General features: G+C 34.7%; 1 protein-coding gene across 2 annotated transcripts in view; it reads left to right on the forward strand.

The window, feature by feature from the left end:
- Positions 1–1,065: 1,065 nt before the first annotated feature.
- The window catches only part of LOC149781487 (uncharacterized), a 30,386-nt gene continuing 16,286 nt past the window's right edge, over positions 1,066–15,165 (forward strand). Inside the window, exon 1 of one of the 2 annotated variants that reach the window (XM_089934758.1) lies at positions 1,066–1,564. In XM_089934758.1, coding sequence (XP_089790884.1) covers positions 1,439–1,564 — 126 coding nt within the window. In that variant the 5' untranslated portion in view covers positions 1,066–1,438. Of the gene's footprint in view, positions 1,565–5,222; positions 5,347–15,165 lie in introns of those variants that run through there. The other variant, XM_089934759.1, reaches the window with a different exon arrangement.

Consider the following 15,165-nt stretch of genomic DNA (forward strand, 5'->3'; position numbering starts at 1 on the left):
CTTTTCTAATATGAATGCTAATGTTCTCCGTTACTTTACCCTGTATATAAGCGAGTTACTTTCTTATCACGGCTTCTTCACCGCTCCGGTGGCCTAGTGGTTAGAGCGTCCGCCTCGGATGCGGGAGGTCGTGGGTTCGATCCCCGGGTGAGTCATACCAAAGACTTGCAAAAATGGTACTAACAGCTGCCTCGCTTGGCGCTCAGTATTGAGAGGTTAGTGTTAGGACTGGTTGGCCTGGTATCAGGATAATGTGACTGGGTGGGACATCATGCTACATGTCAACGACATGATGCTTCAGTGCTAGACATCCCTATAAACTGCCGTACGACAGACATAGTAGCGATATGACTGAAAAATTGTTAAAGCTACGTTCAAAATCCAAATCACACACACACACACACACACACACACACTTCTTCATCATTTATAATTTAATAGTGTAGCAAATGTCAATAGTTGACTATATATTACTTTTATCATGGAATTTGTACTTGATATTTATGTTCAGAAATAATGTGTTGACTAATGGCAGTAATGATCTTCTTCAATAAATACAACAACACTCTTTTTATTCTTTCAAACTTATATGATATTAATTTGCCTTTCAAATCTAAAGAATATTTACAGGTGGAATATGCATGCATCCTTAGTATTGGTCACTGGACCCAATAATCAGTAAAAGGGAGCCTTGCCTCTAGAGAAACGCAAAATATTGAATAGGTATTTATACAGGAACTTGTCAGTCAAAAATGCATCGAAGTTGACAATTGAATATGTCATATGTAATATGCGTGCATGTGTTATAACAGAATGACAGAGACCTCCAGGCTAGACGACTCGATCAATAGAGATCAAACATAAATAAATAAAATGCCGCGATGATTAAAATAGTTGCAAAAACATGAAACCATCCCTTTCAACGTGCCTTGGGACTTCTGATTCCGCCCCATAATTCTCTAGCCGTTATGTCCCCAATGTGGTTCTCTGCGATAACTGTATGTATAAATCTGTCAAAGATTTATTTGCGTGAGAGCAAACGTGTTACAGTCGTCCTGTGGTATTAATATAAAAGACCATTCTACGCCTTTGCCGTAACTGCCTGTGAATTCGATCTGCAAACCACAGGAACCGGGAAGAATAGGTATCTCTAAGAGAGGATAATATTCATGTTTTTGCACCTGCTCCTGATATCAATACAATTTTCTTTGTGTTAATTAGGTAAAATTTCGGAAACCCAAGTCTAATATTTTTGCAGAAAGGGCCTAAAGAACGACTGTTAGTAGAATCTTGGATCGTATATTACATAGGCAATTAGCAAAACACGTGGACAATCGGAGGCGAAAATCATATAAATATGAGTGTTTCAATGATACCCACTCACTCTTAAATACCATAGCTGATTTTCATTTTAATTTGATAATATCAAAGAACAACGATGAGCAGCTTCAAAAGTTTACTTTGTACAGTTTCAATCATCGGCATTAGTATAGGTTGGAGTCTTTCAGCGCCTTTGGACCAGTATTTTGATACTCCTGCCAACGATGTCATGGAAAGCTCACAGGTATGTATTCTTTCCGATTATCCTATAGATTTTATATATTTCAATATGTATGTTATTTAACAGCATTGGACACAACATGAGTATCATCCAGAAAATATGACATACAACCCGTTAGTTTTAATTTTGAAAAGTGGATTATGTATACCCTACGTATGAAGTCAATACTCCAATCTATCTCTCTCTCTCTCTCTCTCTCTCACACACACACACACACACACACACACACACACTTCTGGATATTTTGATAAGAGATAAAATGATACGTGCTCAGAATTAATGAATAGTCACATTATGCGTTTCTGACTAAAATTTTTTAATGTTTTCTTTTTTTTTGTTTACAACAACCGTTTAACTGTGTTGAGTGATTAACAATTTAAAAACAAGGAGGAAATATCTGCTTTACAATTGAAAAACAGTATTGAAAAATTCTTTATGAAAATTAAAATTTAATCATTGTATCCTTATATTGGAGATCATTCTTTGCAACAGAGTGAGTTGTATTTGACTATTATCTTTATCCATCTCACTATAATTTATTTATCAATTACAAGATAAATTGGAGTTATTTGACCCTATATTTAACTGACGTTTCTTAAATTCTTATAGGCAAAAATATCCCAACGTTAATAATAATAATAATAATAATAATAATAATAATAATAATAATAATAATAAAGAAAGAAATAAGTAAAAAAATTAATAAGTAACGCAGGATGATTCTTAATTAGCTTCAACAAGTACCAGCCGTCTCCTTGGAGAAAAAAAAAATTCTAAGAAGAGAAAGGGAAATTATTGAGCTCATTCCGTATTTAGGAGGCAGATTTGTCTATGTTTTTGTTGTTTTGACGTATCCAAATCTTAAACTGCGGACAATTAAAAGCTACAAACTATTTTTAACTGGTCTCTTTTAATAAAATAAAATTATTTTTGCCTTGCAATTAACTTGTTTACGGGCGGTACGAATTAAATTTGAAAAAAATAAATTACGCATCACACATCTAAACTACACAGTCAATTTAACAGTAAACAGAGATAATACTAATCGCAAAATATACTCATAATCGTAGTAGTAGTTGTTGTTGTTGTTGTTTGTGGTTGGTGTTGTTATGGTTATTATTGGCGGTGTAGTAGCACCAGTAGCAGCAAAAATAATTGTTCTTTCTACCACCAACACTAATAAAATAGTTACTTCAAATACACTTTAAATTAATTGGACAGTATAAGTAACAGGGCGTATGTTGTATTGCATGAATAATGTAACACTCCTTAAGAAGGTCCCTCCTACGATACTAACACGTCAGCAAACAATGAATGAGTATCCCGTGACGTACAACAGACTGTACGTGTTATGTCGGTATGATATAACGCGGTCAGTATCCCGTGACGTACAACATCTTGTATATTTTATGTCGGTATGATATAACGCGGTCAGTATCCCGTGACGTACACCATCTTGTATATTTTATGTCGGTATGATATAACGCGGTCAGTATCCCGTGAGTCGCAATATCTTGTATATTTTATGTCCGTATGCTGTAATGCGGTCAGATTTCACTTTATAAATTAACTCAAGGAAAAGCTATTTTCCTTCAGTAGCTGTATATAGAATATGATGGGGTCTAACTATTCTTTTCAAGATGCTGTTTCATTGTTTTAACGACTAATGAAAATATTAAGGGTTGGTTGGCAAATCGCGGCTGTTTGCTACTATCAGTTACTTTTCCCGATTAATTATCAGCTGCCAGATCAACCGATACTACTGCTGGAATTCCGATTTTGATAATTTTCTAACAAATCTACTGACAGAAACGTACATTTTCACATTGTACACATTTCATCCATCTATGATAGTAACTCTTTGACAGTACTTTTTTTGAGAAAAGATGGTATTTCCGAATTGTTGTGCACAACAATGCCAAATGATGTACAAAACAATTTCACTTTTATTATATCTCTTGCAGTTTATATCACTTAAGTTTCAGATGGTTTCTCAAAACATTTCAAGCCTAAACTGGGAAGTCAATGCTAAACAATATGTAATTGGCTAGTTAGTGACGCTAGCAAGCCTAAACTGTGGCAAGTAAATGCTAAACCATATGTATCGCTATTGGCTAATTAGTGACGCCAGTCTCACAATAGTTATTTATTTCCTCACATCGGCTTTCTAAATTAAAGGAGGCAGGAGACAGATTTTATGCACAAATCTAATGCCGCATTCACCGGCCTGGTATAAAAAAATCATAGGTCCATTATTTTGGATAGCTATATTCAAACAATGCATAAGAATATTACCCACATGACCAGAGAAGTCAACGACAGTTCATAGCAGAAGAAGTTACCGCACCCCAACCCCAAATTTATACCTGTATTTTTCACTTCCGAAGGTAATTTTCGACACCATTTGATGCTCAAGGTGCAAACACAAGCCCTTTTCCTAGATGATAATTCTGCAAAACAGTCTGCACTAAACAGGCTGATGCAATCGAAAATAATTGTCATCCAAGCCGTTTTTGAGATATTCGAATTGCAGAGAACCCACGTGTTTATGGGAGGCTATCTCTTCTTCCCAGCCGGCTATTTGTATTTCACTATCTACATACTGCAGGGTAACTATGGAAGGTGTACATGCCTGACATTAATTTTAAGAACAACACAAGCCCGCAACACCTAGTTCACAAATATATCTTAAAGCTTTAATTAGTAAGCAATAATAGCTGAAAAAGTCACACCATAGCCTTGAGTTATGAAATTTGACAGGGGCCAATTTACGAAACTACCCACTGCCACATAAAACTGGAAAATATATCTGAGCTGTAGCTATTGGCTGGTAGCCTTCCATCCTGTGCGTCATATGATGGACAATATTAGCAGGAATCCTAGCATATTCCTTGAAGTCGGTTAACTCTGCTTGATAGGATAAAACCAGTGTCAGATTGCTGTAAATTCTGTAGTAAAATGTCACCTGTAGGAAATGGTACTCTTTTACAAATTAGAGACACCTGATTTACATTGTATTTACAGTGGTTTTATTTCTTATATGTCTAAGATGCAGAATATTTTGTATAACATACCAAAGGGAAAAAAATCCTCCTTGGATTCTTTACTTACAGTTATGGAAAAACAAAATATCGTTGAACATTAAAAGGTTGCACGTGAGCAGATACCAATTTTTTTACTAATGACGTTACATGGCAACGCGAAAAGAATTTAGTGTTTTTTTTTTATTCACACTGATCGCTTCCAATAATGGGTTCCGTACTACTTGCAAGAACTATTTACCTCGGATATTGAAGGGTTTGAAAGCGAAAGTGCTCTAATGAGCATGGGCAATTTTATATTACAAACGTGTATGATGTCACATTTCTGCTAAGATTATGCTTAGTTTGAATTACAATCAGGGCATATATCAGTACATCTTTGATAAGTCATCATAGCAAAGTAAAATTCAAGTGTAGACATTTTTTAATGGACTCTTAACAAGCATAAGTGCCCGCCGAGATAACGATAATATACAAAACTGTTTAGTGGATTGCCAGATAGCAGAGGCACTTTATTTAACGGCCATGCTAGACTAATTTAAAGCGCATGCGCAAACAGATGACTGCCTTAATTAGCAAACCAGAAGATTAAGCCGATAAATAGTAAAATCTGTGCCTCCCGATTGGTTAGTCAATGACGTTATTCGTACAACTGCGACGTCAATTTCATAATGGCAAATTTGGAAACTTCACTCTGAACTGCAGTGGGTGGTAGCTTCACGTCGGTGCATGATAGGCAAAAAGGTACGCATTTTTATTTTTAGGTTTAGTGCGGTTGATAGCCTTCTGTCGTCTCACGAGCACCAGAAGTGTGGCGCACTTGTCACGGAACGAGTAAGAACTTTCACAGTTAATCTGGTTTGAATACCCTCGTTGTAATGGCAATACTAAGAACTACTAGGTCTTTTTTTGTACTAATCAGGAGAGACAATTAACAAAGTCTCAGCTAACCTATAGATTGAAATGTCATTATGGCGGCGATATATTCTGTGAGAAATAAGTTGTGAAGAGCGTGGAATTTTCGTAGTTGTTCAAAAATGGCGGTTCAAAGTTAACTGGGGTTTCTCAAACAACAACAAGAACAATAATAATAATAATAATAATAATAATAATAATAATAATAATAACAATAATAATAGTAGTAGTAGTTGTAGTAGTAATAGTAGTAGTAGCACTAGTATAAAATTACGATAGTTAAAATATGATATCACTCCAGCAATTATAATCTAATAACGATTTTGAATATTTATATTATAAACTCAAGAAGAAGATTACTCTGTCATAAAAAATAAAAATATGTTTTATATATCAATTCCAATACTGATTTGAAAGCAGTTAAACAATTATGTAAAACATATCATGGTCTGGTTAAGTATCCGCTGAAAATTTTCTTTCATAAAATTCATAAATTCTAAGATTCAAGATTTACTTAATCCTTGAAATATTTTTTTAATCTCCTTATCTAACCAGCTCTCCTTCACTCCGATACTCCTATTGCATGTCCATCCGCCTCCACCAGTCCTTCAATGAAAAAACCTCCATTTTTGCTTTGATCAGCTCATGTTCTCTTCATGCATGTGATCTAGTCTGACACGCAGTACGCCATTTTTCTTAAGTAATCCTTTTGAAATGGTCTTTAACAGCCATTCTTCAAAGATTACATGGTATGCCCCTCTTCGCTGCTTATATGTAGAATGTACTGGAGAAGTCCCACTATGTGACTTTTTAATAGCTAGTTAATTGCACTTTGAAAGTACAAGTGTACGTGATCAGGTATCATAAATCAGTTTACACACAGTGTGCACGTGAACGTGAGCATGATGCCTACACGTAAATGTACAGTTAAACTTGTATCCAACCCTTTCTGATGACACTCCATGTGATTATATAAGTTGGTAAAATAGGGCATGGGCAGAAGTGCGTCTGGCTTGAATATCTTCAGGGTGGAATGCATAACAAAAGTTGGTAATTTTTGCATTTTCTTCTCGATTAGAGGTCAGATATTGAGGTTTCTGTTAAAACTTATATTTTAATTTTCATCACTTTAAACATCCATATTCGATGTTATTATAAATTTGTATTGCATCGTTTACATGTAATACCGGCCCCTAATATGTATGCGAAAGACAAATTAAAACGAATAGCAAGCCTGTAGAAATGTAAGAACTTTAAATGACTAACGCTTCTCATATGATGAATACGGTCTTCAATAGATCGACAGATAAAAAAGAAAACAGATGATAACACTTACTGGAAGAATTATGTAAATACTTGCATTCGAACGCAATCTCGACGTATGACACCAACATTATTTCTACTGTGCATGTTGCAAATGTACACCCCTCTCTCTCTCTCTCTCTCAGACGGCCATACTATCTGTAGTGCGTCCCCTATACGTGTTACATATATAAGAATTACCACATCGATATATTAACCTAAATAACTCAATAATCATACATAAAAATAATTATGTTTAATTTTCGGGTGATTATAAACTGTCCCATCTTAATCGACTATCCACTTTTTGTATATATTTTGTTATATCAACGATAAATATTTCAGTAAGATACGCAAGACTTTCGTTTGAAAATTATTATAACGTTTTGCCTTCTCTGCACCACTTGCTCTTTGGAAATAAAGATTGATTTTAAATTGGTGAGCAATAAAAAAGACATGAAAATTACACAAATTGAAAATTGTACGAAATAACGAAATACATAAATAGTATAACCTTAAGTTAACGTCAACACGTGTACAAAGTCTCTTCAATAATGATAACATGATCTAGAGATGTGAAAATGTGAAAACAAATTAGATTTAAATTGTTTGAATATTATTAAAGCAGTGAATATGAATATTATTAAAGCAGTGAACGTTGCAGTTTTATTTTACTAATTAAACGAAATTTCCTAATCCATCACAAATGTAATATCAAAACTTCATCAAATTGTCAAACGATGAGATAGTACGAAATTCCGACCATAGTGATGAGGATTTACTGTTTAAACATTATTATGTCATTGAGCATGACATGTTTTCCTAATTAAGAGATATTTCCTAATCAAGCAGTACCTTAATATCACAACCTCATCATTCAAATCTTTGTCCGCTACATACAATGCACTGTACGAGCAAAGTCTAAATGAATAGATTCATCATAGTACAGCATAGACAAAAAAATCATCGGGAGACCGTGGAAAGTAATTACGGATGACACCTGTCAATGAAAAGTAGCAACCAGTCCACAAATAAGATCTGTCCTCAACCAAAATTATAAGAGATGAAAATATATAGTCTCAAAATCAATATGCAACTTATCGTGGGTTAATGAAATATGTGTTGGGAAAATGGATTAGGGGAAATATGATAATATTGCCCAACGAAAACAAGTTTTATCTGTTAGAAGACAAAATAAATTTATTCTTTGCAGTTATAAAATAATTTCTAACAAAAATTATAACGTATCCATATAGTCTTGATTGAACCTCTGCAGATGGAAATTTCTGACTTTAAACCAAGATAAGGAATAATAAACCAAGATAAGGAATAATAAACCAAGATTAGGGATAATAAACCAAGATTAGGGATAATAAACCAATATTAGGGATAATAAACCAAGATAAGAAATAATAAACCAAGATAAGGTATAATAAACCAAGATTAGGGAAAATAAACCAAGATTAGGGAAAATAAACCAAGATTAGGGATAATAAACTGAGAAATTGGATAAAAAACCAAGATAAGGAAACATACACCAAGATGAGGGATAATAAACGAAGATAAGGAATAATAATCCAAGACATGGAATAAAAAAAATCAAGGTAATGATAATATACCAAGATTAGGGATAACAAACAAAGATAAAGGATAATATACCAAGATTAGGGATAACAAACAAAGATAAAGGATAATATACCAAGATTAGGGATAATAAAGCAAGATTAGGGATAATAACCAAGACAGGGAATAATAAACCAAGATTAGGGATAATAAACTGAGAAATTGGATAAAAAACCAAGATAAGGAAACATACACCAAGATGAGGGATAATAAACCAAGATAAGGAATAATAATCCAACATTAGGGATAATAAACCAAGATTAGGGAAAATAACCCAAGACATATAATAACAAACTAAGGTTAAGAATAATAAACCAAGATTAGGGAAAATAAACCAAGACATGGAATAAAAAACCAAGGTAATGATAATATACCAAGATTAGGGATAATAAACAAAGATAAGGAATACTAAACAAAGATAAACAATAATAAACCAAGATAAAGGATAATATACCAAGATTAGGGATAACAAACAAAGATAAAGGATAATATACCAAGATTAGGGATAACAAACAAAGATAAAGGATAATATACCAAGATTAGGGATAACAAACAAAGATAAAGGATAATATACCAAGATTAGGGATAACAAACAAAGATAAAGGATAATATACCAAGATTAGGGATAACAAACCAAGATAAAGGATAATATACCAAGATTAGGGATAATAAACAAAGATAAAGGATGATATACCAAGATTAGGGATAATAAACCATGATACATAATAATAAACCATGATAAGTAATAATACACCAAGATAAGGAATAATAAACCAAGATTAGGGATAATAAACCAAGATAAAGGATGATATACCAAGATAATAAACCAATATTAGGAATAATAAACCAAGATAAAGGATGATATACCAAAATAATAAACCAATATTAGGAATAATAAACCAAGATAAAGGATGATATACCAAGATTAAGGATAATAAACCATGATACATAATAACAAACCATGATAAGTAATAATAAACCAAGATAAGGAATAATAAACCAAGACTAGGGATACTAAACCAAGATTAAGGATAATAAGCCAAGATTAGGGATAATAAACCAAGATTAGGGATAAAACAGGACACAAATTGTGTCTGCAAATGGAACACACTCCAGCCCAGTTAATCTATGTTGTGGTGTTCGACAGTGGTCTGTTCTTGGACTTGTTCTATTCATTCTGTACACTCAGCCGCTCTCAAGTGTCATAGATCACCATCCAGTGTCTCACCAATTGTACGCTGACGACACCCAAATATACAAATCTAGCCACCCAACTGAAGGTGTAAAGAGGTGCATTTCTGATATGAAATCATGGATGATAAGTAACAAGCTGCACATGAATGGTGATAAAACTGAAGCCATTCTGATCACAACACAAAGGCTTTCTCAGTCACATCCTTTACCTCAAACAATAAATATCAGCAACACCATCATTAAATTCACAGTCACCACGAAACCTAGGTGTCACTCTGGACAGTACTCTCACATTGCACCAACATGTCATGAACATACGCAAGGCTGCATATCTTGAGATGACACGCATCAGCTCCATTCGCAAATATCTTTCAGTTAATGCCACTAAAACACTTGTGTGCTCATTACTACTTTCAAGACTGGACTATTGTAACTCAGTTCTCTTCATCTCAATATCTACTTCAGAAACTTCAAAAAGTTCAAAACACAGCTGCTCGGATCATACTTAGAGTGCTATGATCAGAGCCACACCTTCCCGCTGCTCTGTACCCTACACTGGCTATCCATTCGATCCAGAATCAAACACAAATTTTGTTCTCTGTGCTACGTTTCACTGACGGACTCCAGTCCAACATACCTATCCGACCTCACCCATGTGTACACACCAGCAAGATGTTGTTGTTGTTGTTGTTGTAGGGTTTAACGCCATTTTCAGTACAAGATAGGCTATACATGGCGGCCAGTATTAATGGTGGAGGAAGAACCCGGGAAAACCCCCAAAAGAACCACCGACCCACGAGAAGCTACAAAAAGCTTTCTCACATACCAACATAGGCCTAATCCGCGACTCGAACCCACGCAGACAAAGGTGAGATGGCAGTGATCCGTAACAGTGAGCGCTTTAGACCACTCGGCCACTCGGGGCCCCCACCAGCAAGATACTTACGCTTCTGTTCTGACAATCGTATACTCATTATTCCCACTACGAAAACAAAGACATATGGACAGCGTTCTTTTGCAGACCAGGGCCCAGCAACGTGGACTGAATTGCCCACTGAACTTAGACACAAAGATACAGTGATCGATTTAAAAAAAAAAACTCACTTATTTCGACTGCAAGAACAAACTTAAAGACCAAATAATGTTTTGTTTTTTTTCTTCTAATTTTATTGTGTTTGTTTTTTGTAGTAATATCATTATATATGTTTTTTATGTTATAGGTGTTGTCTATGTTGTAAAGCGCTTAGAGCTTCTAAAGATTGGGCGCTATACAAAGTTCTCATTATTATTATTATTATTATTATTATTATTATTATTATTGTGTCCCTTGTCCTAAAAGTTAAAGATGGACGATAAGTTCATCAGTTCTGTACACATTTATAACAGTCACTATGTCTGCATATCAAATTGAAGCGGATTCTCGATAATACTAAAGTCGGTCAGTTTGTGTTGACGCTTTAAATGCAAATGACGAACATTTTTGCATCAGCGTGTGGTACCTGTAGGGATGAATGTAGTTACAAATAAATTACTTGAGATCAACATCACGCTCCGACTAATAGGTCAGAGATGAGCTTATAGGGTGTTAAAAGCCCGTTTATGTATAACGCAAATCAGCCGTGCGTGATCCGAATAAATATTAGTTTGTCATTGAAAGATTATGTGTTTTAAGATAGACTGGTTTTAGGTACAAGAATCAAAATAACTTGAATGACAGAAAAACTAAAACACGAGAGTTACCAGCCTAAACATGCGGCATTGCTCGTTCTTTTTTGCCAAGAATAACATACAGTATAAGGAGTTCAAGTCTGCAAAACTAACCATATGGAATGTTCATAAAGTAGATCATCTTGAAACCGTTCTGATCTTTTGGTTCCCCTTGAATACTAATATCTTCATAAGTTTTTAAGCACTATGTATCTTCTCGAATCCCAAATGATGCAGCTAGAAATATACCATTTAAGGGCATTCGAGTTTTTATACAGCCACTCTTGTTGCGAAACTAGATTAGACTTCATCATTATTATCGGATAACGTTCACAACTACTAACCGTGTCAAAAAAAATCCGAATGTAGCGATCAGATTTCCTAACGATTAAGAAATTGTCAACCTACATATCAAAGTCATTTACAATTACAGTATTATAAATGTTTGCTTTATATTAGAAATCTATTATTTATATTTAATAATATCCATAGTACTGGTGGAGGAAGTACCGCGGTAAGTTCCACCGACCCACCAGAGAAAATTGTTTGCCATTTATTCAGTATGTGATTATTATTTGTTAACTTAACACCTTCTCCGTGACCAAAGATGTTAACACGATGTTTGTAAACATTTCATATTTTAATAATTGTCTTTTTGTAAGAAAAGATCAATACATCAGCATGAGCTAATTGATTTTTGGACGAACTATTGAGATCTACACCCTTTGTCATGTTTGAATCAGTTTGGTAGCCTCACCAGTGTTAGTGCCCCATTGAATATAAATTCATCTAAAACTATAAAGAAAAAACTGTCATAAAACTGTTTCGTCTTCCTTTAGAAAGAATGAGGAAAAAAATAACTCTTTTGCATAACTGATGCATCTTTCTGGAGGCACCTGCCACCAAAATTAATGCTCGGAATCTTGCAACATGGCGACGTCATCACAGGAGTGTTTAGTGCTTACTGCTCCCCCCCCCCCACTTGCGTTGGCTGTGTAGCCCCTCATGTTTGGGCTTGGAAGTCTTTTGTAATATCATGGAATGGTTTTTCACAGAAACTACGCCATTTTGTTGGAAAGATATTAGGACAATCAACTTAACTTCATCATTTTACCCACACTTACACAGACTGACTATTAATAAGAAAGACAACGAAGTGCAACAAAAACTCATGAGATGGTACAATCTGAATTACTCGATATGTTGGATTATGGCATCGTAAAATCGAGCTTGAAAGTTTATCTTCTTATAAATACGCTCGAAAGTAGGCTCTTTAAGGATAAAAGATCTATGTCAACCTCTGCTAGGCGGCATAAAACCCCAAATGCATATCAACGTCTGCTGGCAGCATAAAACCCCAAAGGCATATCAACGTCTGCTAGGCGGCATGTAACCCCAAATGCATATCAACGTTTGCTGTCAGCATAAAACCCCAAAGGCATATCAACGTCTACTAGGCGGCATGTAACCCCAAATGCATATCAACGTCTGCTGGCAGCATAAAACCCCAAAGGCATATCAACGTCTGCTAGGCGGCATGTAACCCAAAATGCATATCAACGTTTGCTGTCAGCATAAAACCCCAAAGGCATATCAACGTCTACTAGGCGGCATGTAACCCTAAATGCATATCAACGTCTGCTGGCAGCATAAAACCCCAAAGGCATATCAACGTCTGCTAGGCGGAATAAAACCCCAAATGCATATCAACGTCTGCTAGGCGGCATGTAGCCCCAAATGCATATCAACGTCTGCTGGCAGCATAAAACCCAAAAGGCATATCAACGTCTGCCATGTGACATGCAGCCCAAAAGCCATATCACCGTCTGCTGGCCGCGTAAAACCCAAAAGGCATATCAACGTCTGTCAGGCGGCATGTAACCCCAAAGGCATATGAACGCCTGCTAGGCGGCATGTAACCCCAAAGGCATATCAGCGTCTGTTGGCAGCATAAAACCCTAAAGGCATAACAACATCTGCTATGAATATTTTTTTAAAAACTTTAAACCACTTTATCAACCTGTTATCAACATTATCATAGTGTGTTTGTATACGAGCACTCACGGATAAAGACTGATGCATGTCGCAGTATATCGGTTGATGAGGCATTTAGCAACATACTTGGAAAATGATACCCCCTAAAATTTTCACCTGGTAGTCAAAAATTTGTGACGATACGAATATTTGCGTCAGACATTAAGTCTGAAACGATACGACATACATCAGTCTTTATCCGTGAGTGCTCGTATGCAAACACACATCAGACATAAAATCTGACATGATACGAATTTTTGCGTCAGACAATTAGTCCAAAACGATGCGAATATTTGTCTCAGACATCAAGTCTGACATAATACGCATATTTGCGTCAGACGTTAAGTCTGAGGCGAAACGAATATTTGTACCAGACATCAAGTCTGACATGAAATGATTATTTGAGCCAGACAATAAATCTGAAACGATACGAAAATTTGTGTCAGACATTAAGTCTGACATAATACAAATATTTGTATCAGACATTCAGTCGAACATGATACGCCTATTTGCGTCAGACATTAAGTTTGAAACGAAACGAATATCTGTGTCAGACATCAAATCTGACATGAAATGATTATTTGCACCAGACAATAAATTTGAAACGATACGCCGTTTTGCGTCTGACGTTCAGTCCGACATGATACGAATATTTGTGTCAAATATTCAGATACATCTCCAGTTGATTTGACACACATTTTGGAAGCAACGATAACACGTTTTTGGAAAGTAGGAAGAGATATACTATATAAAGATTGCTAGAAATTACAACTGATAAAATGGACATATAAAAAGAAATTTATTTTGTATCCTTATTATCTCTTATCTTTGTTTATTATCTCTAATCTTAGTTTTCTATTACTTATCTTGGTTTATTATTCTTAATCTTGGTTTATCATTCCTTATCATCGTTTATTATCCCTAATCTTGGTTTAATATATTTTATTTTGGTTTATTATACCATGTTTTGGTTTATTATTCCTTATCTCGGTTTATTATCCCTAATCTTGGTTTGTTATTCCTTATATTGGTTTATTATTCCTTATCTTGGTTTCTAATCCTTTATCTCTGTTTATTATCCCTAATCTTGGTTTATTATCCCTAATCTTGGTTTATTATTCATTATATTGAGTTATTAGTTCTAATCTTGGTTTATTATCCCTAATCTTGAGTTATTATTCCTTATCTTGGTTTAGTATCCATTGTCTCGGTTCATTATCCTTAATTTAATCTTGGTGTATTATCCCTAATCTTGGTTTATTATCCCTAATCTTGGTTTATTATTCATAATCTTGGTTTATTATTCATTATCTTGATTTATTATCCATGATCTCGGTTCATTATCCCTAATTTTCGTTCATTAACCCTAATCTTGGTTTATTATTCCTTATCTTGGTTTACTATCCCTAATCTTGCTTTATTATTCCTTATCTTGGTTTACTATCCCTAATCTTGGTTTATTATTCCTTATCTTGGTTTATTATCCCTAATCTTGGTTTATTATTCATTACAATGAGTTATTAGTTCTAATCTTGGTTTATTATCCCTAATCTTGAGTTATTATTCCTTATCTTGGTTTAGTATCCATTGTCTCGGTTCATTATCCTTAATTTAATCTTGGTGTATTATCCCTAATCTTGGTTTATTATCCCTAATCTTGGTTTATTATTCATAATCTTGGTTTATTATTCATTATCTTGATTTATTATCCATGATCTCGGTTCATTATCCCTAATTTTCGTTCATTAACCCTAATCTTGGTTTATTATTCCTTATCTTGGTTTACTA

Source organism: Sinohyriopsis cumingii, chromosome 15 (genome assembly GCF_028554795.1).
Source record: "Sinohyriopsis cumingii isolate HCF-2022 chromosome 15, ASM2855479v2, whole genome shotgun sequence".
NCBI lineage: Eukaryota > Metazoa > Mollusca > Bivalvia > Unionida > Unionidae > Sinohyriopsis > Sinohyriopsis cumingii.